The sequence below is a fragment of the Vulpes lagopus genome, chromosome 1, assembly GCF_018345385.1.
Source record: "Vulpes lagopus strain Blue_001 chromosome 1, ASM1834538v1, whole genome shotgun sequence".
In the NCBI taxonomy this organism is placed as follows: domain Eukaryota; kingdom Metazoa; phylum Chordata; class Mammalia; order Carnivora; family Canidae; genus Vulpes; species Vulpes lagopus.
In genome coordinates this window covers 18765970-18790464 of record NC_054824.1, presented here as the reverse complement: position 1 = coordinate 18790464, position 24495 = coordinate 18765970, and the positions used below count along the sequence as shown (strand labels likewise).

The 24495-nt window shown below is 34.6% G+C and overlaps 1 protein-coding gene and 1 non-coding gene across 5 annotated transcripts in view; one reads left to right on the top strand and one right to left on the bottom strand.

Moving 5' to 3' along the window:
* Positions 1 to 24495, top strand: part of MANEA (mannosidase endo-alpha) — a 64031-nt gene that overhangs the window by 26512 nt on the left and 13024 nt on the right. For all 4 annotated transcript variants that reach the window (XM_041761070.1, XM_041761084.1, XM_041761092.1 and 1 more), the window contains one exon: positions 6431 to 6540. In XM_041761070.1, the coding sequence (XP_041617004.1) occupies positions 6431 to 6540 (110 nt within the window). The remainder of the gene's footprint in view (positions 1 to 6430; positions 6541 to 24495) is intronic.
* On the bottom strand, positions 16147 to 16300 carry LOC121475468. The gene has a single exon (XR_005983763.1). It is a non-coding gene; the product is annotated as a U12 minor spliceosomal RNA (small nuclear RNA).

The window sequence follows — 24495 nt, the reverse complement described above, 5'->3', positions numbered from 1 at the left end:
CCCTGTGTCTTTTAAGCATTTAGTCCATTTATATTTAATATTGATAGGTATGTACTTAATGCTTTTTTGGTTGTTTTAGCTTTTCTCTGTATCATTCTTTTAATTTGGTTTGATGGTTTTATTTAATGTTATGCTTGGATTCTGTGTGTGTGTCTCTGTGTATCCATGTATAGGTTTTTGATTTTTGTTTTCCATTAATTTATATATAATGTGCATACGAGTCTTGGTTCATGATTGCTTAAGTTCAAACACATTCTGAATAGTACTAAATATATATACATTATGTCTTTTTAGTTTGTATATGCTTCAGGTGATTTTTGTAGGTATAATTGATCTTACTGCTTTTGTGTCTTAACTTCCATACTGGCTTTATAAGTAATTCATTTACTTCCATTACAGTATGTGTGCTTTTACCTGTGAATTTTTTTCTTTTATAATTTTATTACTTGTACTTATGGTTTCTTTTGATATGAAGAATTCTGTTTATCATGTAAGGCTGGTTTAGTGGTGATGAACTCCTTTAACTTTTGTTTGGGAAGCTACTTCTTTTCCTTTTCCTTTTCCTTTTTCTTTTTCTTTTTCTTTTTCTTTTTTTTTTTCTTTTTCTTTTTCTTCTTCTTTTTCTTTTTTTTTTTTTCAAGATTTTACTTACTCATCAGAGACAGAGAGAGAGAAGCAGAGACATAGACAGAGGGAGAAGTAGGCTCCCTTGGGGAGCCCGATGCAGGACTCAATCCCAGGATCATGACCTGAGCCAAAGGCAGGTGCTCCATCACTGAGCCACTCAGGCATCCCACTACCTCTTTTTCTATTCTGAATGATAAACTTGCTGGGCATTCTTGGTAGCAAATTTTATGTTTTGTTTTGTTTTGTTCCCCCCCCCACCCCTTTCATGCCACTTTTGAATATATCATGCCACTTTCTTCTGACCTTTACAGTTTCTGCTGAGAAATCAGCTAATAGCCTTAGGGAGTTTTCCTTGTATATAACTTTTTCTTTTCTCTTGCTGATTTTAAAATTCTTTTTATCGTTATGTTTTGCCATTTTACTTACTATGTGTCTTAGTGTGGACCTGGAGTTCATCTTGTTGGTGCCTATGTGTGCTTCCTGGATCTGATGTCCGTTTCCTTCCCCAGATGAGAAGTTTTCAGCTTTACTTTTGCAGATTTTCTCCTGCCTTCTCTCTTTCCTTTTTATGTTTTCCCTATAATGTGGATGTTACTACACTTGGTGATGAGTTTCCTTAATCATCTTCTCCTCTTCTTCCTCTTCTTCCTTTTCTTTCTTTCTTTCTTTCTTTCTTTCTTTCTTTCTTTCTTTCTTTCTTTCTTTCTTTCCTTTCTTCTTCTCCTCCTCCTCCTCCTCCTGCTACTACTCCTCTTCCTCCTTCTCCTCCTTCTCCTCCTCCTCGTCCTCTTCCTCCTCTTCTTTTCATTAACCTCTTTCTCTCTTTGCTGTTCAGCTTGGATGCTTCCTCCCATTACCCTGTCTTCCAGATCACTGATCTGTTCTTCTACATCCTCTAATCTTCTGTGGATTACCTCTGGTTTTTGGTTTTGTTTCATAATCTAAGCAATTGAGTTCTTTATCTCTGACTGGCTCTTCTTTGGCATTTCTTTGTTGAAGTTCTGAGGTCATTCATTCTATTTTCAAGTCCAGTGACTATCTTCATAATCATTACTTTGAATTGTCTGTCAGGCATATTTGCTTATCTCAGTTTCATTTAATTCTTTTGCTATGATTTGTTTCATTTGGGACATATTTCCCCATGTCCTCATTTTGTCTAACTCTGTGTTTGTGTCCATATATTAGGGAGATCATTTATGTCTCCTGCTTTTTAAAAAGTAATGACCTGTAGAAGAGGTCCTGTGGTACCCTGTCAATCCTCCCTGGTCACCAGAAACAGGTACACGTGGGGTGTCTCCTCTGTAGGCGGTGTGTGCCCTAATGTTGTGGTGGAACTGCTTTTGTGTTCAGCTCAGCCAACTGCAGTGACCCATTGTAGGCACACTAGGCAGTTTGTGCAATTGAGAAGTCTATTTGAGGCCTTGGCAGGCTAGTAGGTGGGTAGGGTCAGCAATCAGGCTGTTTGCCCTTAGCCTTTCTGCCACAGCTGTGGGATACCAAACAGCAAACCTTCTTTCTGTTCAGCCAGTAAAGAGGCTTTGATGCTGGAACTTTGGGCATTCTAGTGTGTAGGATTATCTTCCCCTTTCCCCAGGGCAGGAATCACTTTTGAGTGATGCTGGTCCCTGCTGGGGTTGCTTGCGGGTTATGGTGGGGCAGGAACCACTTTGGTGGAATGCCTGACAGGGCGGCAGGAGGGTTGGATGGTCAGGTCTGCAGGTGAATGTGGGGACAGAGCACATAGTACTAGCAAGATAGGTAGAGAGTGTTAGTACTGGCTCCTGCAAGTGTCCAACTACCTAGGATGGGAGAGGGCGAGAGAAATGACACCTTACCAATACTTTTGTTTCTAAAGAAGTCTTCTGATGATTTCCCCCCCCCCCCCCCGCCCCCTCCCCCTGGCATATGTTCTAAGATTACTGAATAAATCTCCTTCATGTATACCCCAGGCACTTTTCAGACTGCTGTTGTGCTGTGTCTCTGGTTGAATTAATAATTATGATGGATTTTTAAAGGCAGGACTCTGTTCCCTATTGTTATCTGACCCTGTTGAAGTTAATCCCAGCTCATTTTTAAAGTATGCTAAGTTAAGTCTTGCTGATATAAAGCTCTTCAAGTTAAGTCCCATTGGTTTTCAAGGCTTGATGTTATGGGAACTCATCTTCCCAGTGCATTCCCCAGTGCCCTGCATGCTGGTGTAGGGTTTAATCCTCTTCCTTTTCTTTAGTTGTGGTATAAGTCCTGTTTGTGGTTAATCTCACCTGGCGTTTTGATTCTTAATTGTGCCTCCACCTCTTCTATCCTTTTTGATGTGACTACCTGTCTGTGATTTAACTGTGGAAAGTCTTCTCTGCCAGTCTTCAGATTATTTTCAGAGCTAGTTACATATATGTGGCTATAATCTTAGAGGTGTGTCCATGGGAGGAGGTGAGTTTGGGATCATCCTGTGTATCTTGCCTGAATTTCTATTTGATTCTTAGTTTTCATCTCAGCTGATCTACATATGATGGCTCTCTTTCCCATTAGACCTTTTAATGTTTTAATCATAATAATTTTATACTCATTGTTTAATTATTTCTGTTTCATATCTTAGTCTAGTTCTTTTGACTGCTTTGGCTCTTGACAGTTATTTTTTTCTTGCTTTTTTATATGCTTTGTGCTTTTTGTTGAACATAGGTTATCTTATATAGTGACAATAGTATTCATGTCTAGAACTGGGCTTGCCTTTCTTCTAAATCTTTAGTTTGGAATAACGTTTGATATGTTAGAAAGAAACAATAAATTATATGAGAAGCTATTATAAACTTTGCGGAGTTAAATGCATCCTACTTTATTTGTCATTGTCTTTTTATTTCCTTGTAATTATGTGGGGGTCTTATTCTATTAATTCATTCTCTGTACTTTTTAAAACATACTTTTAGAGAATGAACTGAACTTATATCCATTTTACAAATGGAAATTTAAGTAAAATAAAAAATACCTATCAAATAATGGAATGGGAACTTGATTCTCTAGGTCTGATTTCATGTCTTGTGTTCTTAACTATTATCTGTCTAGATTCATTATTTGACTACATTGGAAGAAAACATAATTGGGTTTCATTTATATTGAAGGCCCTGTGGTATGTGCTATGGAGGAACAACATAATCAATAGGACATCTGTATTTAATAAAATGCTAGGGGTGCCTGGGCGGCTCAGTTGGTTAAGTGTCTGACTTTTGGTTTCAGTTCTGGTTGCGATCTCAAAGGTCATGAGATCAAGCCCCACATCAGGCTCTGGGCTCAGTAGGGAGTCTGCTTGAAAATTATCTCCCTCTGCCCCACCCCCTGCTTGGCACACACTCTGTCTCTCAAATAGATAAATCTTAAAAAAATAAAAAACAAACTGCTAATATTCTAGGAATAGACCTCAAAGAATATCTATTTTCACTAAACAGTTGAAATAGTAGAAAGACACAGTAATCATATTTGTAAATGATACTTAGTTTATGTGTTTAGAGAAAGTTTTCTGGTTGCTGTGATGATTCGTTACCTCTGTAAGTGGTCCAACCCTCCTCATGAGGAGGACCATCATCATTGGGTTATTTCACAGGCCATTACTTACTCAGAACTCATGAGTCATATAGTCCAAGAGACACTGTACAAAGATAATTTAGACTGTGGAACACAGTATGGGGATAGAATTAGACATATGGAAAGGATAATTTGATACAATAAAAATCTGAAAGAAAATGAGGAACAAAGAACATTCTTCTCAAGCCTTAGTATATAACTTCAACGAGGAAAATGAGGAAGAAAAATCAGTAGAGAAGAATGAAATGGTTAGAGTATTAGGAGAATCAATAATCTAGCAATGCTGTCCAATAGAACTTTCTTGATAATGAAAATGTTCTATATCTGTGCTGTTCAATACAGTAGAAAATACTCGTCACTTTAAAGCTAGAGAATTTCCCAAGTGTTTTCAAACTGGGACTTAATCCACAATTTTGAGGATTGGTTTACTTCTGCCAACTCTTTTGGGCAGACTGATTTCCTTGCTCATTTACTTCTCTTCTTCATGATTTTGCCTCAGTTTGGACAAGTAATTCCTTACTCTCCACCTCTTTAAGATTTTTGTAATCCACATTTTATTTAATAAGTTTTTTCTTTGGAAATGTTCTGTGTAGCCTAATCTATTATTAGAAACAGGAATCTTTTGTATTTCATGGAAGAATGCTATGCCTACAATTTTCCTAGGCTTCACGGCATTTTCTTTCTTTTGTATATTCTTCCTTTACTATTTTGTCTCAACTTTGTTTTCTTCATTTATTTCTTGCAGGATTTTTTCATAAGTTCTATGTTGAGAATATTTTGATTGTGACTTTTCACTGATAGTGTTCTTTTTATAAGCTAGGCTAGTAGGCAGCTTAGATGTTTGATCCATTGTTTCCAGACACTTTCTTACCAGCATTTTTCTCTATATGGTGGACTCCCTTCGTGGCTAGCCATAAGCTTCCCTAAAGCATCTGATGTATTATAGATTTTTTTTCTACTTCTTGTGTTCTTATTGCTATTTTTATTTTCAGAGTGGATAGATGATACAGACATCTCTTTCTGTAAACTTTGATGACAGTTCTGTTTTATTTCTCTAGATGGGGCTGCTCTGTACATTGTGGTTCTACTATAAAGTTTAAGGCTTATAATTTAGTTCTCTGCCAGTTTCTAACCTTGCACTTCTGTATTTCCACATGCTTCTCTTTTGGTACTATTGTATTTATCTCCATGCCTTGAAGAGTATTTTGAATGATTTAGAAATAAGTAGCATTTTATTAATGGCCTCTCATTTCTTTATATATTAGTGAGGCTTTGAATTAGTTGATTTCCAATATTCCTTCAAAGTTAGTGGTTTTTTTTTTTTTTGCAGGCTTATGTTTCTAAAACTTATTTTGTAATATATCATTTCAAAAGTAAGTAAGTAATACAAGGAGAAACTAATTTTTTCCTTGAATTTTCATAATTGCGCCAAATGGTAAGTATCCATAGTATCTTCCAGTATGTAAATGGATAAACTGTGGTACATTTGTGCAATGAGATATTATGCAGCAGTAAAAAGAATGCTCTATAAATTCATAAAAAGACATAAATGAACCTTAATTAAGATGGCTGACCGAAAGAGTTACTGTGTGATTCCACCTATGTAACCTTGTGGAAAAGACAAAGCAGTAGAGATACTGAAAAGATCAGTTATTATCCAGGGAATTGAGAGGGAGAGGAAGGAGGGATGAATAGATGAATGCCAAAGGATTCTGAGGTTGGTAAAACTATTGTGCATAATACTATAATCGTGGGCACATATGCTTTTGTCAGAAGCCATACAACTGTACATCATAAAGAGTGAACCCTAATGTAAATTGTGGACTTTGCTTAATAATGTATCAATATTGGTTCAAGTGTGGCAAATATACTACATTACTGCAAGATATTAATAACAGGAACCCTGTATGTGAGTTGGAGAGGGGTGTAGGAGGAGAATATATGGAAACTACTTTCTGTGTAATTTTTCTGTAAACCTAAACTTATTCTGGAAAGTAAAACCTATTAACTAAAATATATTCATATCTGATAAAAAATTCACAAATATGACTATATAAAGTAAATAACCATACATAGTATCTAAGTAAGAAAACAACAACTCATATGATAATGTATTTCTTTTCTATTATTAACAATTTGATCTTTATTCTACCTTTTTAAAAACTTTTTTAGAATAACTCTAGTTACTCCTGTTCCTATATTTATTTTTCTTTTTGGCCTTTTCTATTAGGTGTACTAGCCCTATCTTGGTACCCACCTGGTACAAATGATGAGAATGGAGAAAATACTGATGACTTGGTACCAACTATTTTGGATAAAGCTCATAAATATAATCTGAAGGTATTTAATTTTATATTTTTATTGAGATATCATTGGCATATGACATATTTAGTTTCAGGTGTTCAACATAATGATTTGATATGTTTATTTTGTGAAAGGATCATCACAAAAACCTAGTTGACATTCATCATCACATTTTTACAAATTATTTTTTCTTGTGATACAAATTTTTAAGATCTATTCTTATTGGCTTTTAAATGTATAATACCATGTTAATTATAGTCACCATGCTATACATTATATACCTAGGTATATTTTTATTTTATGACTGGAAATCTGTACCTTTTAACCATCTTCACTATGTACTATGTAAATATGTTCTCCCGTTTGCTATTTGCCTTTCACTTTGCTGTGCAGAAGCTTTTTAGTTTGATGTAATCCCACTGTTTATTTTTGCTTTTGTCTTTACTTTATGGTGTCAGATCCAAAAAACCATCACTAAGACCTGTGTGAAGGAGTTTACCACCCGTGTTGTCTTCCAGAAGTTTTCACCCTCTCCCCCCTCTCACCTCAGAACATCTGTTCTCTGTATCTATGAGGTTGTTGTTGTTTTGTTTTTGTTTTTAATTCTACATTTAAGTGAGATCATACGATATCTGTCTTTATCTGACAGACTTATTTGTAGCATAATGAACTCAAGGTCCATCTACGTTGTAGCAAATGACAAGATTTCCTTCTTTTTGTAGTAAAATAATGTTCACCTTGTCTATATAAATTTTCTTCATTAATGGACATTTAGGTTATTTTCATTTCTTGACTGTTGTAAATATAGGCACACCTTGTTTGTGGTGCTTAGCTTTTTGTGCTTTGCAGATACTATATTTTTTTAAAAAATTGACATTTTGTGGCAAGGCTGCATATAGCATATATATATCAGCACTATATTCCAACAGTATTTGCTTCATGTTTTGCATCACATTTTGGTAATTCTCACAGTATTACAAACTTTTTTCATTATATTGGTTAAGGTGATTTGCGATGAGTGATTATGACTTGTTGAAAGATCAAATGATAGCTAGTGCTTTTTAGCATTAAAATATTTTTTAATTAAGACACATACATTGTTTTTTTAGACCTAATACCATTGTAAACTTAGACTACGGTGTAGTGTAAGCATAACTTTTTTATGCACTGGGAAACCAAAAAAAATCATTTGGCTCACTTTTTTTTTTTTGCCATATTCATTTTATTATGATGGTCTGGAACCAAACCCGTAATGTCTCTGAAGCATGTTGTACGGATACAGTAAGCATAGGTATTTTTTCAAGCTTGTTTTTGTTTCCTTTGGATAAATACCAGAAAGGGGATTACTGGATCATATGGTAGTTTTATTTTTAATTTTTTAAAAAACTTCCATAAAGTTTTCTATAGTGGCCTCATCAATTTATATTCCCATCAATAGTGCACAAGTGTTCCCTTGTCTCTACATCCTCTCCAACACTTATTATTTGTTAAAGATTTATTTATTTTAGGGAGGAAGGGGCTTGCACATGAGCAGGGCAAGGGGCAGAGGGAAAGAAAGAGAATCTCAAGCAGATTCCACACTGAGTGTGGAGCCTGACACGGGGCTTGATCCCACAACTCTAAGATCGTGACCTCAGCTGAAACCAAGTGTTAGATGCTCAACTGACTGAGCCATCCAGGTGCCCAACACTTGTTATTTCTTATATTTTTGATAATAGCCATACTAACAGGTGTGTCTCATTGTGGTTTGATTTGCATTTCCCTGATAATAAGTGATGATAAGTTCTTTTTTATGTACCTGTTAACCATCTGGATATATTCTTAGGAAAGATAGTCTAAACTACTGCCCCTTTTTAAATTGGATTGTACTTCTTTTTTTTTTTTTTAAGGATTTTATTTATTTGAGCAGGGGGAGGTATAGAGAGAGAGGGAGAAGCAGACTCCCCACTGAGCAGAGAGCCCCATGTGGGACTTGATCCCATGACTCTGAGATCATGACTTGAGCCAAAGGGAGACACTTAACTGACTGAGCCAACCAGGTGACCCTGGGTTGTACTTTTTAAATTGATTTTGGATATTAAACCCTTATTAAATATGTACTATGTAAATATTTTCTCCTGTTTGCTATTTGCCTTTCACTTTGCTGTGCAGAAGCTTTTTAGTTTGATGTAATCCCACTGTTTATTTTTGCTTTTGTCTTTACTTTATGGTGTCAGATCCAAAAAACCATCACTAAGACCTGTGTGAAGGAGTTTACCACCCGTGTTGTCTTCCAGAAGTTTTATACTTTCTAGACTTATGTTTTCGATTTTAATCCATTTTTAAAAAGATTTTACTTATCGAGAGCATGAGTGGAGTGAGGTGTGGGGGGGTGGGGGGAGAAGCAGACTCCCTGCTTAGCAGAAAACCTGATGAGGGGCTCCATCCCAGGACCCTTAGATCATGTCCTGAGCTGAAGGCAGATGCTTAACCAACTGAGATACCCAGGTGTCCCAATTTTAATCCATTTTGAGTTACTTTTGTATATGGTATAATTTAGTGATTCAGTTTTTCTTTTTTTGCTTGTAGCTGTAGTTTTCCCAACACAATTTATTTGCAGAGACTGGCCTTTCCCCATTGTGTGTTCTTGGCTCCATTGTTGAAGATTAATTAACCATATCTGCATGTGGTTTTTGGGGGAGAGGGAGGCATTCTATTCTGTCTGTTCCATTGATCTGTGTCTAGTTTTTTGTTTGTTTTGTTTTGTTTTTGCCAGTACCCTACTGTTTGGATTACTATAGTTTTGTAATACAATTTGAAATCAAAGACATTGATGCTTCCAGGTTTGTTTTTCTTTCTCAAGATTGCTTTGGTTCTCTGTAGTTGTTCCATTACAAATTTTAGGATTTGCTCCATTTCTGTTGAAAAAGCCATTGGAATATTCATAGGGATTGTATTGAATCTATACATTACTTTGTGTAGTATGGACATTTTAACAGTTCTGTTGCACGAAATGTCTTTCCATTTGATTTTCTTGCCTTTCTTTCACTAATGTCTTATACTTTTCAGCATCCAGATCTTTTGCCTTTTTGGTTAAATTTATTCTGTGGTATTTTATTATTTTTGATGCAACTATAAATGGGATCTTCTTAGCTTCTCTTTGTGATAGTTCATTACTATTGAATAGAAATACCATATTTCTGTATACTGATTTTGTATTCTGCAACTTTACTAAATGTTGTTTATTCTAACAGTTTTTTGATGAAGTTTTAGAGTTTTCTGTGTCATATATCATCTGTAAATAATGATAGTTTTGCTTCTTCCTTCCTAATTTGCATTCCTTTATTTCTTTTTCTTTCATTGTTGCTCTGGTACGGAATTCCATTACTCTGTTGGATAAAAGTGGTGAGAGTGGACATCCTTGTCTTATTTGTGATCTTAGAGGAAAATAAATTCAGCATTTCTCCATTAGGTATGATGTTAGCTGGGGGCTTGTTCTATACAGCCTTTATGATGTTGGGTACATTTCCTCTATACCCACTTTGTTAAACCTTTTATCATAAATGGATGTTGAATTTTGTCAAATGTTTTTTTCTCCATCTATTGAGATGATATTCTTTTTACTTATTAATGTTGTGTTTCACATTGACTGATTTGCTGATGAAATAACTCTTGTGTTCCTGGAATAAACCCCATTTAATCATGGTGTGTTATCTTTTTCATGTGTTGTTGTATTCAGTTTAATATTTTGTTGAAAATTTTTGCATCTATGTCCCTCATGATTGTGGGTTGCTGCACTGATATTGGAGTTTATGGTTAGATTGTGTCTCAGCCTGTTGTATCCATTTCAACATGGGGTTTTTTTCTTGTTAGCTTGATCGTATAGAAGTAGCTCAGCTACTTTTTGGATTTCTTACAGAGGAAATTACTCTTTACTTAGTTGTATTTGTACTCTTGTACTTATTTGTTATTTTCATGGGAGGAAATGAATTAAGGTCCTCCTATGTCACCATCTTAAGCTGGACCCTCTGAAGATATTTCATTTTATTATCAAGCTACTCATAAGTTAATTCTTTTGGACATGAGGATATTAGTTTCTGGAATATTTATTTTTATTAAAAGTGTATGAAAATATGAATGAGAATCTTTTCCAATACTGTATTTTTTGTAAAAAAAAATCCTATCATGAATTCCAAAACTTGTATACATTATAATTTATTAAAGATCCATTACTATTTTATATGCATATATTACCTTCATTTACATATTATTTACTTAGAAAAGGATTGAAATGTTCTTTTATGAAGATAATATAGTAAGTAGATTTATATTCTTAACTCTAGATATCAAAGATATACTAAAAATAAGTGTTAACTGTGTGAAATTAAGTATTTATAAAGTAGTTGGAAAACAAACTGCTGCTCAAAAATTTGTCACAATCGGTAATTTAAACTGTATTTAATACATATACCCTCTACACACACATATCTACTTACATATAAAAGCAGGTGAAAGTCTAAAGACAGGTGTAAGACGAAGTAGTAGTAATAGTAGTAGTAGTAGTATTTTTTTTTAGATTTTGGGTTTTTTTTTTATTTATTCATAGAAACACAGAGAGAGACGAGAGAGAGAGGGGGGGAGAGAGAGGGGGAGAGAGAGAGAGAGAGAGAGAGGCAGAGACACAGGCAGAGGAAGAAGCAGGCTCCATGCAGGAAGCCTGATGTGAGACTTGATCCTGGGTCTCCAGGATCACACCCCAGGCTGCAGGTGGCACTAAACTGCTGCGCCACTGGGGCTGCCCACAGTAGTAGCATTAAAGTGTGTTACAAATGGATATTTTTTCACAGTGTAAGATTTTATTTCTTACGGAAATCAATGAATCATGGAAACAAATGATGTTTTAAAGATTTTCAGTAGCACCGCAAACGAAAATTTTATACTAAATAGCAAGACAATACCATTGTTTTTATTTATACACAGATAATTTTCAAAAATTGGATATGTAGTAGGTGGCAACATCAATCTTAATAAATTCACAAGAAATATAACCATAGATTCTGCATTCTTTGACCCTATTCAGTATAATGAAACAATAAAAGGCCAAATGAACCATTTAAAAGTTATCAAATAAAAAAAATTAATTGTAAAATTCTAGTTAAAATACTACTTGAAAAGAAAAACCAAGAGTGAAATTTAAGACATAAAAATAGCCCTGATAAAATTATTGCATTACCAATACTCCTGGGATATTGATAATAAAGGGGAAGAGGAATTAATAAGGATGAAGCAAGCAATTAAATAGAACACAAAACCTTCAAAACAGTATCCTGGATAAATCCATCATTTTTTTTCACTTACAACTATAAAAGTCACTGGTGAGATTTAAAAAGGAAAAAAAAATATATATATAAGCCAAATATTAAAATACCCCATACAGAAGAGAGTTTAGATTTTATATCACCATATTTAAAATGTATGAGAAATGGGCTATCTTCTTAGAAAATAAAAAAAAAATTATGTGCAGGAAGAAATTTAAATAATCTAAATTAATTGTGTCCTATAAAATTCTAAAAGTTTATTGAACTTGTCTTCCCATAGCATCAGATTTCACCTGGCACTTCTAGTCAACCTTTGAGAAACAGTGGATTTTATGATACTGAAATATAATAAGAAGTTTCCTTATTGTCTACTACTGCATAACAAATTACCCTAAAATTCTGCAGTTTAAAGCAACAAGCCTGTATTATCGAATACATTGTCTAAAAGCTGAGAATCCGCAAGTGGCTTACCCTGGTGAGTCTGGTTCAGGCTCTCCCAAGAGGTTATAGGCAATCTCTTTACTGGTACTGCAGTTATCTGAAGGCTATAGATACTTCCAAGCTTCCTCATATGAAGGTTAACAGGTGTCCATTCCTTTCAGCTATTGAAGTGGGAGTTTTGGTTCTTTTAAGCCTCTCCACAGCTACCTGAGTCTCCTTAGGACATGGAAGCTAGTTTCCTCATAGTGAATGATCTGGGACAGAGTCCAGTGGAGAAGCTGCCGTGTTTTCTTGACATAATCTTACAAGTGACTCACTTTTGCCCTGTTCTACTGGTTTCCAACCAAACAAGTTTATATAGCATGAGAGAGATTTATATCCTGGGGCGCCTGGGTGGCTCCTTTAGTTAAGTGTCTCCTTCAGCTTGGGTCATGATGTCAGGGTCCTGGGATGGAGTTCCAAGTTGGGCTCTCTGCTCAGTTGGGAGTCTGCTTCTCCCTCTCCCTCCCCGCCTCACTGTACCAGTGCTTGCTCTCTCTCTCTCTCTCTCTCTCTCTCTCTCTCAAATAAGTAATCTTTAAAAAAAGATTATAGACTGATCTTACTAAGGAAAATATATGCAAAATTTCAGAAGAATACTTAGGTAAGAAGCATTTATTAGTAAGAATCTAAGAATAGTTTTAAGAGTATAAAATCTGCATCCGTATCTCAGCATTCAGTCCTGGCTCAACCACTTACAAGAACTATGTAACTATCTTATGCCTCAGTTCTCTCATTTCTCAAATGGAAGAAGTAAGAAACTGTACTTTACAGTGAGGTAATATTTGAAAAGTACTCAATGTCATACATAGCACTATATAAGTGTTAAGTAAAACTTAATTATTTGCAGGAGATAAAATATCATCTTAATGGGTACTGAAATTTCAAGGAAATAAAAACTCATTCATTTTTTAATAATGTGAGTTCAACTTGATATAGGTTAGTAAAAGACTTCACTTATCAAATAACCTTTTTTTTTTTAAAGATTTTATCATTTGAGACCAAGAAAACGTACACTAGCAGGGGGAGGGGCAGAGGGAGAAACAGACTCCCCACTGAGTAGGGAGTCCTGTGTGGGGGCTTGTTTCCAGGACCCTGGGATCATGGACCTGAGCTGAAGGCAGATATTTAACTGATGGAGCCACACAGGGACCCTTGTATTTTATATTTTATATTTTAATATGATTTAAAAATTTAAGTGCAATAAAAAATTCTGATGAGATTTTAAATGCGGAATTTAACCACTTAATCCTAAAGTATAGAAATAAGTTAGACAGAAGTAAGACTTTTAGGGCTGTCCACATGGCTCAGTCAGTTAAGTGTCTGACCTTGGCTCAGGTCATGATCTCAGGGTTATCCTGAGATTGAGCGCTCTGTTGGGCTTTGTGCTCAGCAGGGGTCTGCTTTTCCTTTTCCCTCTCACTTTGCCCCTCCCCTGCTCTTGCTTCCTCCCACATGCTCTCACTCATAAATCTTTTAAAAATTTTTTTAATGTTTATTAATGAAGGGAAAACTTCTTTTTCCAAATAACTGCATGTACTATAAAATGACATATTAGGAGTAAGGCATTAGTACTAGTATGCAGAAAGATCAATGAAACATAATAGTACAGAAACAAACCACTTGATATGAGATTATAGTATATAATTCAAGAATCACTTAGAATGAAATATAAAAGGAATGTTTATTAATAATCTTATTTTCATGATACTGGTTTTGTTTTTTTGCATTATCTGTTCTACTGTTTTAGGCAATAATTTTCATGTCTGATAATTCTTAGATTGCTCATTTTTCTTCAAGTTTATTCCTGTTTTTTAAGGTAGTGTGTTAGCAAATCTTAATGAAAATGTGACTCAGTGTCTTTTCACTACAGACTATTTACTCTGAATTCTCAGGTTGTTACTACTCTTAAAAATCACTGAGGGTTTTTATTTTGTCTGAAATGCCTTGCAGTTTATATATCCTAATGGAAGACAGGGTTGTTTGTCCAGTCAAGGTAAATTAAGTGAGTTCTTTAAGAGATGATATAGATCACTGTTGAAATATTTGTTTCCAAATAAAAATATGAAAAATTAGTTTTAATTCTTCTTTTGCAGCATAAGGATTCAGTAATTTATTGGGGAGTAGAACTGGAACTCTGGGGAAACAGGATCAGCTAAATAGGTTCTCCCTGCCCCCCATTCCTGTCCATAAAGCCTTATTTTTCTACTTTATAATCCTAAAGCTCTTAAGGCTGCATCTCCTAAATTAGCTGACTGGAAAGAGCTGTCATTTGCCATATCCCCCAGTACCATTCATTAAGCTCTCATTGGCACTTGAAATCTGCAAATACACAGACCTTGCAAATTCTGGCACCAGGTCTGAAACTGGATAAATAATATGATTTATCTTCCACAAAACAGGTCCAGAGACCACTCTTCTGTCCATGTAATTATAGGTACTTTAATCCTGGGAGATAAGAGGGAAAAGGCCTTCACAACTCAAGAAAGCTGGCTTTTTAGTACGTACTTTCAGTAATTTAAAGGTAAAATGAGGGTGTTCTGATGCTTGAGGATAGGTTTGGTTTTCTCCTGTTTAGGAGAATGTGGCAAAGATGTCTAATTGTCAACATACTTGGTCTCTCTGTACTTTAGTTTTTATATCTAATGGTCAGAAACACTTGGAACCAGACAGGCTAATATTTTACAAAATGTTTAGGATAATTTCTTGGCCTCGTGTCTGGCGAGAGACTATGCAGTGCTTACAAAAATAGACCAGGAAGAGACTAGAGTTATCTCAGTTACTTTATCTTCCTGGCTTATCTTCTTCATTTGTAGAATGACAGGATGAAACCATAAGATGATTTTATTTATTGGATTTTTGTGTGATTTCTGTAGTGTTGAACAGATTTTTTTTTTAATAATTAGATAAAGTGTAATATATCCTGTTTTTATAAAGAATGGAAACTTTGCCTGCTAATACAAAGAAAAGTTAATGCTTAAATAATGACAGTAACTTACTAAAATTAAAGTTCTAAGGCAATGATAGAAGAGATGAATAATATTGTGAATTCTGTGCTAATAGACTGGGGCCTACGATGTGCATAACTTCCCACATCTGAAATTTTAAAATAAGTGGGTTTATTAGTAACAACTCTTTTTACCTTGCTAATTTTTTAGCACAAGGAAATAATCTCCCCTTTCCTACAATTTGATTAGTACAGAGTTGCTTAGCCCCTTCCTGCCAAAAAAGCAGCCCTTCAATTTATCAATTTTATTTTTAAAATATTTGAATAATTTTTATTAAATGTTCTAATAGTTTTAATCTATTCGTTCTCTTCAATCTTGATTGATAAAATTAATCATTCTTTGGGTTTGTTATACTCTTTCTACTTTTTGAGCTGAAAATGTTTTTCCTTTTATCCTCATTCTGTTTTTTGTTTAGGAATAGAGAGTTTGTTAAAGAATGAGTTTGTCTCACAGTAAAGCATTTGTCACACCTCATTAGTTCTGATTACATAATGGTTTAACTAGTATTAGTCACTAAGTAATTTGTAATTGCAGCTTTTATTTACTACCTTCAACCAAGAGTAATTTTAGGTGAGTGCTTTAAGTCAAATGAGCAAGAATAACAAAAATGTTTGACACTTTAGTTACTTGTTTTGCTTTATCTTTAGCAAACATGGACTAATTAATTTCTTAGGGGGGCAGAGTCAATGAATAAAAGTAAAATATAAATTAGAAGTTTTCAAAGAGATTTAGATATCTGCTCTTTTTTTTTTTTTTTTTTTTTTTTTTTTTTTCCGGCCCGATAGGAAGACTTGGAGGCCTCCCCAGCCCGCCAGCCCACCGCGCCGCTCGTCTGCTCTTTCAGAGTAGGGGGGGGCCGGGCAGATCGCGGCTCCCAGGCATCCCGCAAAGTAGGCGGGTCACCTCAGGGGCGACCTTTACCCGCTCAAAAATTCGTCTCACATTAGCAGTGAGGATTCGGGCGTCACCCCGAATCGTTAGATATCTGCTCTTTGATATATTTGTTAGCATATTCATTGGAACAAGGGCTGCTGTTGTACTTTTAACTGTCACTGAGTAGGTGGTTTTGTAGAAATCATATAATAAAAATCAGAGCTAGATCTTTTCCACTCTATCTTTGCCATCCTTCTGTACCTTTAAGAACACAGCAGTGAGGAGCTCTCCTGGATGGCTCAGTTCCTTGTGCATCAGACTCTTGATTTTGGTTCTGGTCTTGATCTCACAGTCTTGAGATGGAGCCCCCTATGGGGCTCCCTGCTCAGTGGGGACTCTGCTGCTCTCCTTGTCCGTCTGCCCCACCTCCCATTCATACTTTTCTCCAAATTAAATTAAAAGAAAAAAAAAAAGAGCTCAACAGTGAAACAGTGTTTGAGACATATTTTTGATGGGTTGTGTCATTGTTTAGTAGATATTCCTTTCCTCCTTTCCCTCCATGGAAAAGAATGAGTGTACCTCCTGACCCATTGATGTGGGGCTTGGCCTCATGGCTTACTTTAGCTAATGAGATGTGAAAGAATATGTACCATGTCTGAGCATAAACATGTATATGCTTCCATGGTTGTATTCTTTTCTATGAGAACAGCATGCTCCAGGTGCTCTTTCTTCCTAGGACCCAGAAGGATAGGCACATGGAGCAGATCTGAACCTGATCCACAGCCTGGAGCAGAGCCAACATAGCCAGTCCGTATAACTATGCAACAAATATTTGTCTCTGAAAGCCACTGAGATTGTGAGTGGTTAATTATACAACATCATCACAAATAGAGTCTGACTGAATTAACCCATCCATCTAGGTAAAAGAAAATCAGCAGATTCAATGAAAGAACCAACATTTTTAGTATTTAAAATAACAAATGTTGTTCTATGTTATATATATAAATCCCATTTCTCATACTGTTGATTTATCAGCATCCAATATTTATTTGGCCTATGGCTCTCAAGTCATCATTCTATCTGTTTCTCAGGCTCACACAGATTTTTGGCTATGTTAAAAGTTGCATATAGTATGTGGTTCCCTTTAAGATTATTTTTTAGCTCCATTTGGAAGATGTTATACTCTCCATGGTCTCCTTTTTCCCCCTTTTTGTCTTCTTGTTCTTATTTTAATAGGGTGAATTTGTGGTGAAAACTTGGTAAATCTTACACAAATGGGGTATTTAATGGCAGACCTGCACTTCAATTTGTTACCAGTTTTGCATGGAAGTTACTCACTCATGTGTGCATTCATGCAGGGCCTGCTACCTGGCAGGTACTGTTCCAGATGCTGGCACTATTACAAATAATATAACCCCTGTACCTTAAGGAACTTTGCAGTTTGGTGGAGGTCAGGGACAAACACAAGTAACTGCAAGAAAAGGACGAAGTATTAAAGCACCATATGGGTGTAGGAAGACCTCATTTGTATTCTAGGGGGAGATGAAGGGTATAAAGGAGTAAAGGTAGGGAATGGAGGAATTGGAGGAAGAGGCATGATCTGACTTTTAGCTCCTTTTTGGGGGCTATAACTGGCATATAACATGAAAATTTGAGGTTTACAACACACTGATAAAATTTACACTACCACAGTATGATTGCCACTGTGGCACTTGCTAATACCTCTATCATGTCACATAATTATCTTCTCCAGTGGTGGGAACAATTAAGATCTAGTCTTTTATCAAGTTTAATGTTTATAATATAGTTTTATTGTGTATAACCACTGTACTACAGTTTATTAGATCTCCATGATTTTTATCTACTAGTTGCAAGTATATACCCTTAAACAAAATCACTCCAATTCCTTCAGGCCCCAGGCCCTAGCAACCACCATTCTGCTGTGTTTTTTGCATTCATTTTCTTTTAGATTCCACATATAAGAGATATCCTACATTGTCTGTCTCTGTTTGACCTATCTCACTTAGATTAATGACCTAAGATCAACCCATGTTGCCACACAAAGCAAGATTTATTTTTTTCTCATGGCTGAATAGCATTCCATTGTGTATGTATACCACATTTTCCTTATCCACTCATCCATTGGACACTTAATATTGTTTCCATAATATTGCCTATTGTAAATAATACTGGAAGGAATGGAAGGGTGCAGGTATCTTTTGGGGATAGTGATTTCATTTCCTTTGAATAAATAAAGTGAAATTTCTATATTATGATAGTGCTATCTTTAATTTTTTGAGGAAACTCCATATCCCACCAACAGTACACAAAGGTTTCCTTTTCTCCACATCCTCATCAACACTTCTTTTTAATGATAGCACCTCACATCTGTTTATTATGAGTATCTTATTTTGATTTTCCTGATGATTAGTGATATTGAGCACCTCTTCATGTACCTGTTGGCCATTTGGATATTGTGTCTGTGTATTTAGACACAATGTCTCAGCTGTTCCCCTGCCCATTTTTTAATCAGATTTTTTTAACTGAAATATAGGAGTTCTTTATAAATTTTAGATATTAACTTCTATCTAATACATAGTTTGCAAATATTTTTTTACCATTCCATAGTTCTCTTTTCATTTTATTGTTTCTTTTACAGTGTAGGAGATTTTAAGTTTGATATAGTCCCACCTACTGCTTTTTGTGGAGTTTTCTTGTGTTTTTGTTTTGTTTTGTACTTTTGGTGTCACACAAACTATCATGTCAAGACTGATGTCAGAGAGGCTCTTACCTGTGTTTTTTTCCTAGGAGTTTTACAGTTTCAGGTCTTATATTTAAGTCTTTAAGTCTGCCTTGAGGCAATTCTTGTGAGTTGTATAAGATAGGGCTCCTTTTTTTTTTTTTTCCCCCTACATGTGGTTATACAGTTTTCCCAGCATCATTTCTTGAAGAGATTATCCTTTCCTCACTGGATATCCCTGATCCTTTTACCAAGTACTTGTTGACCTTATATGCAGGGATTTAATTCTGGGCTCTTTATTTTGTTCTGTGGGTCCATATGTCTGTCTATCCTATGCCAGTACCAAGCTATTGTAATTACCATAGCGTCATAAGATAGTTTGAAATTAGGAAGTGTGATAGCTCTAATTTTGTTTTTTTCTTCATGATTGTTTTATCTATTTGGAGTCTTCTGTGGTTCCAAACAAATTCAAGATAGTTTTTTCTATTTCTGTGAAAAATTACATTGGATTGGGATAAGGATTTCACTGAATCTATAGATTGCTTTGGGTAGCATGAATATTTTAACAATATTATTTCTTGCAACTGTGAACACAAGATATCTTTCCATTTGTTTATGTTGTCTTCAATTTCTTTTAGCAAAGTCATATACAGATCTTTTACTTCTCAGCTTATTCCTCTGTATTTATTACTGTTTTTGATGCTTTTGTGAATGAGATCGATTTTATTTTCCTTTTCAGATGTATGTTAGTATATAGAATGCACCTGATTTCCATGTATTGGTTTTAATTTGTGCAACTTTACTGAATTCACTGATTAAATCCAATACTTTGAGTCTTTAGGGTTTTCAATATATAAGGTCCTATCATCTGCAAATAATGACTTATTCCTCTCCTATTTGGATACTTTGTCTTGACTGATTACTCTACGTAGGACTTATACCAATTATATTGAGTAAGAGTGGTAAGGTGAGCATACTTGTCTTATTCCTGATCTTAGAGGAAAAATTTTCAATTTTTCCCTGACTATAATGTTAGTTGTGGGTTTGTTGTATTTTAACTTTATTGCCATTAGGTATGTTTTTTCTATATCATACATGTTGAGGGTTTTATCATGAAAGGATGTATTTTTTCAAATGTCTTTCCTGTGTCTGTTGAGTTGATCCTATGTTTTTAATCTTTTATTCTATTAATGTGATATATCTCATTGATTTAAGTATGAGCAATTTTTGATTCCCAGGGATAAATCCCATTTAGTCATGGTATATAATTCCTTTAATGAGTTCCTGAATTCAGTTTGTTAATATTGAAAATATTTGCCTCTCTTTTCATAGAGTCTATAGTTTTCCATCCGTGTAGCATCATTATCTGGCTTTGGCATCAGGGTAATGCTGGCCTCATAAAATGGCTTAATTAATTCTTCTTTAAATATTTGGTAGAATTTCCCAGTTAGGTAAGACATCTGGTCATGGTTTTCCATTGTCAGGAAGTTTTTGATAGTGATTCAGTCGCCTTACTTGCTACTGTTCAGACTTCCTATTTGTATTTCTAGGAAATTATCCATTTCTTCCAGGTTATCTAATTTGTTGGCATATAATTATTCATGGTAGTCTTTTATGAACCTATTTATTTTGGTAGTGTCTGTTTTAATTTCTTTTTATTTGAGTCTTCAGTCTCATATTCTCAGTCTTCCTTTAAGAGTTGTAAATTTTGCTAATCTTTCCAAAACAAACAGCTCTTAGTTTCATTAGTCTTTTATATTGCTTTTCTGGTTTCCATTTACTTTTACAATGATCTTTATTACTTCCTTCCTCCTTCTAACTCTGGGCTTAGTTTGTTCTTTTTTTAGTTCCTTGAGGTGTAAAGTTAGGCTGTTGCCTCTCTTTTCATAGAGTCTATAGTTTTCCATCCGTGTAGCATCATTTCAGGTCTTTCTCATTTCTTAATATGTGCTTTCATCACTATAAACTTCTGTCTCAAATTAGTTTTGCAGCATCCCATTGGTTTTGGTATGTTGTGTTTCCATTTTCATTTATTTTGAGATACTCTGTTTCTTTTCTTTTAATTGGGTATAACTGACATGTAACATTATATTAGTTTCAGGTTTAAAATGTAAATATTTTATATTTATATATATTGTGGAATAATCACCACAGTAAAGCTAGTGAACATCAGCCACGTGTAATTATAAAGTTTTCTCATGATAAAAACTTTAAAGATTTGCTCTCTTAGCAACTTTCAAATGTGCAGTTTGAAACTATTAGGAATTATAGTCACCATGCTGCATATTACATCCCTATGACTAACATTTTTTATAACTGGGAATTTGTACATTTTGAATACTTTTGCTCACATGTCTCAACCTCCCACCCCTGCCTTTGTAGCTGTTAGCTTGATTTGTTCCACATTTAAGTGAGATCATATTAGCATTTCTCTTTTACTATCTGACATATTTCACGTAGCATAAATTCCTCAGGGCTTATCCACGTTCTCACAAATGGCAAGATTTTATTCTTCATTCTTTATTATAGCTGAATAATATTCCGTGTGTGTGTGTGTGTGTGTGTGTGTGTGTCTGTGTGTGTGTGTATGAGAAAGAGAGAGAGAATATATACATACATACTGCTACATCTTTACCCATTCATCCTTCACCGGACATGTAGGTTCTGTTGTCTTGGCTATTGTAATTAATAGAGTTTAGTAATATTTTTTGATAATTTTTACATCTATGTTTATCATGAATATCGGCTTATAATTTTCTTTTCTTGTGGCATCCTTGTCTGGTTTAAGTATCAGGGTAATGCTAGCTTTGTAAAAACAGTTTAGAAGAATTTGCTCTTTTCTCCTTTTCTATTTTTTGGAAGAGTGTGGATTGTTATTAATTCTTTGAATATTTGATAGAATTCACAAATGAAGCATTCTGTCCTGGACTTTTGCTTATTGGAAGTTTTTGGTTACTGACTCAATCTCCTTACCAGTAATTGGTTTGTTCAGATTGTCTTTTTATCTATTTCTTCAAGGTTGTTCAGTTTATCAGCATATAATTGTTCATTGTAGTCTTTATGATCCTTTGTATTTCTGTGGTTAATTTGTAACATACCTTTCATTTCTGATTTTTTTTTTTTTGAGCTTTCTTGGTGAGTCTAGTTAAAGGTTTGTCCATTTCATTTGTATTTTCAAAGAAACAGCTCTTTCTTTTCCATTGTCATTTAGTCTGTTTCCTATAAATAACTCCAAACTTTTTAATTAATATATATATTTATATATATAGCTTCAGATTTGTTATCTCCTTCCTTCTACTAACTTTGGGCTCTATCTTTTTTTTCCTGTTCCTTGACCCATACAGTTAGTTGTTTACTTGAGATTTGTTCTTATTTCTGGAGGTAGGCATTTATTGCTAAGAATTCCCCCTCTTAAGTTTTTGTATTTTTTTTAGGTCTATTTTCATTGTCTCAAGGAATTTTTAAATTTCCTTTAATTTCTTCTTTGATATATTGGTTGTTCAGTATCATGTTATTTAATCTCCACTTGTTTGTGAATTTCCCAGTTTTCTTATAATTGTTTTTATCAGACATCTTTTCTGACCATGTAGTATATGGTTTCAATCTTATTAAATTAAATTTGGAGTTTATTTGTTTTGTGTGTGTGTGTGTGTGTTATGAGAGAGAGAGAGAGAGACAGAGAGACAGAGAGAGAGAGGCAGAGATAGGGGCAGACTCCCTGTGAAGAGCCTGATGTGGGACTTGATCCTAGGACCCTGAGATCATGACCTGACCCAAAGGCAGACAACACTCAACCACTAAGCCAACCAGGTGCCCTCTTATTAAATTTGTTAAGACTTGTTTTATAGCCTAACATCTAATCTATCCTGGAGAATGACTATACACTTTAAGAAGGTGCAGTCTGTTGCTTTGAATTATATTTTCTGTAAATATCTGTTAAGCTCATCTGTTCTGACATGTTAAGGCCTATAATTCCTTTTACTAATTGATTTTTCCATTGATATAAGTGGGTATTGAAGTTCCTTACTGTTATTGAATTGCTTTTTCTCCCTTCAGATGTTTTAACATTTGCTTTATATATTTAGGTGCTCCTGTGGCTGAATGCATAAATATCTACAAATGTTTTTCTTCTAATTGAATTGATCCTTTTATCATTATGTAATCTCCTTTTTTAACCTCTTATGATAGTCTTTGTTTTAAAAAACCTTATTTTGTGGATATACATATAGCGAATCCAGATTTCCTTTTGGTTTCCATTTACATGGAATATCTTTTCTCATCCCTTCACTTTCAGACTGCATATTCTTATATCTGAGTACTCTTATAGGTACCACATAGAATCTTATTTTTTTTTTATTTTTAACCCATTTGCCCGATCTTTTGATCAGAGAATTTAGTCCGTTTACATTTAAAGTAATTTGATAGTTATGCACTTCTTGCTGTTTTGTTAGTGGTTTTCTTTCCATTCCTCTGTTTCTTTTGTCTTCTTTTACTTCCTTTTGTGGTTTAATGGCTTGCTAGTGGTGTTTCTAGATTCTTTTCTCATTATTTTGTATATGCTTATCTACTATAGGTTTTTGCTTTGTGTTTACCATGAGGCTCACATATAACAATTTATAACAATCTGATTTAAGCTGATTTTGAATGCATTCTAAAGCTCTGCAGTTTTACTCTCTTCACATCCTGTTTTACGTTTTTGATATCACATTTTATATTTTTTTATTGTGTGTATCTTTTAATTATTGTAGTTATTTTTACTCTTTATTTTTTAACTGTCATGCTAGCTTTATGATTAATTCACTACCCTCAATATATATTTATTTTTACCAGTGAAATGTATACTTTCACAAGTTGTTACTATTTAGCACACTTTTTTTCCTACTTAAAACAGTCCCTTTAACATTTCTTGTAAGGCAGGTTTGTGGTGATAAACTCCTTTGGCTTTTGCTTGTCTGGAAAGCTCTTTATCTCTCCAGTTCTGAATGATAACTTTGCTAGGTGGAGTGTTCTTGGTTGTGACATTTCTTCTGGCCTGCTTCCTTGTATGGTTACAACTATTTTTTCTCTTAGTCTTCTTAAGATTTTCTCCTTGTTCCTAACTTTTGATGTTTTAATTACATTTGAAAACATTTGGTAATGTCTAACTGTGCATCTTTCTGGGTTCATCTTTCTAGGAATTCTCTGAGCTTCCTGGATCTGGAGGTGTTTTCCTTCCTCAGAGAAATTTCCAGTCATTATTTCTTCAGATAAGTTTTCTGCCCCTTTCTCTCTGTTTTCCTTCTGGGAGTCCTATCATGCAAATGTTAGTTTGCTTGATTTTATCCTGTAAGTCCCTTAATCGAGCTTCACTGTTTTTCCATTCTATCTATCTATCTATCTATCTATCTATCTATCTATCTATCTATCTATTGCTACTCTAATTGAGGAGTTTCTTTGTCCTGTGTTTGAGCCTTTCCTCTGTTTCATGGTATTGAACCCCTCTTGTATTTTTTCCAGTTCAGCTATTTTATTCTTTAGCACTGACTTCTGCTTGGTACTTTCTTATGTTCCCTATCCCTTTGTCAAAGTTCTCACTTTTTAACATTCAACCCTG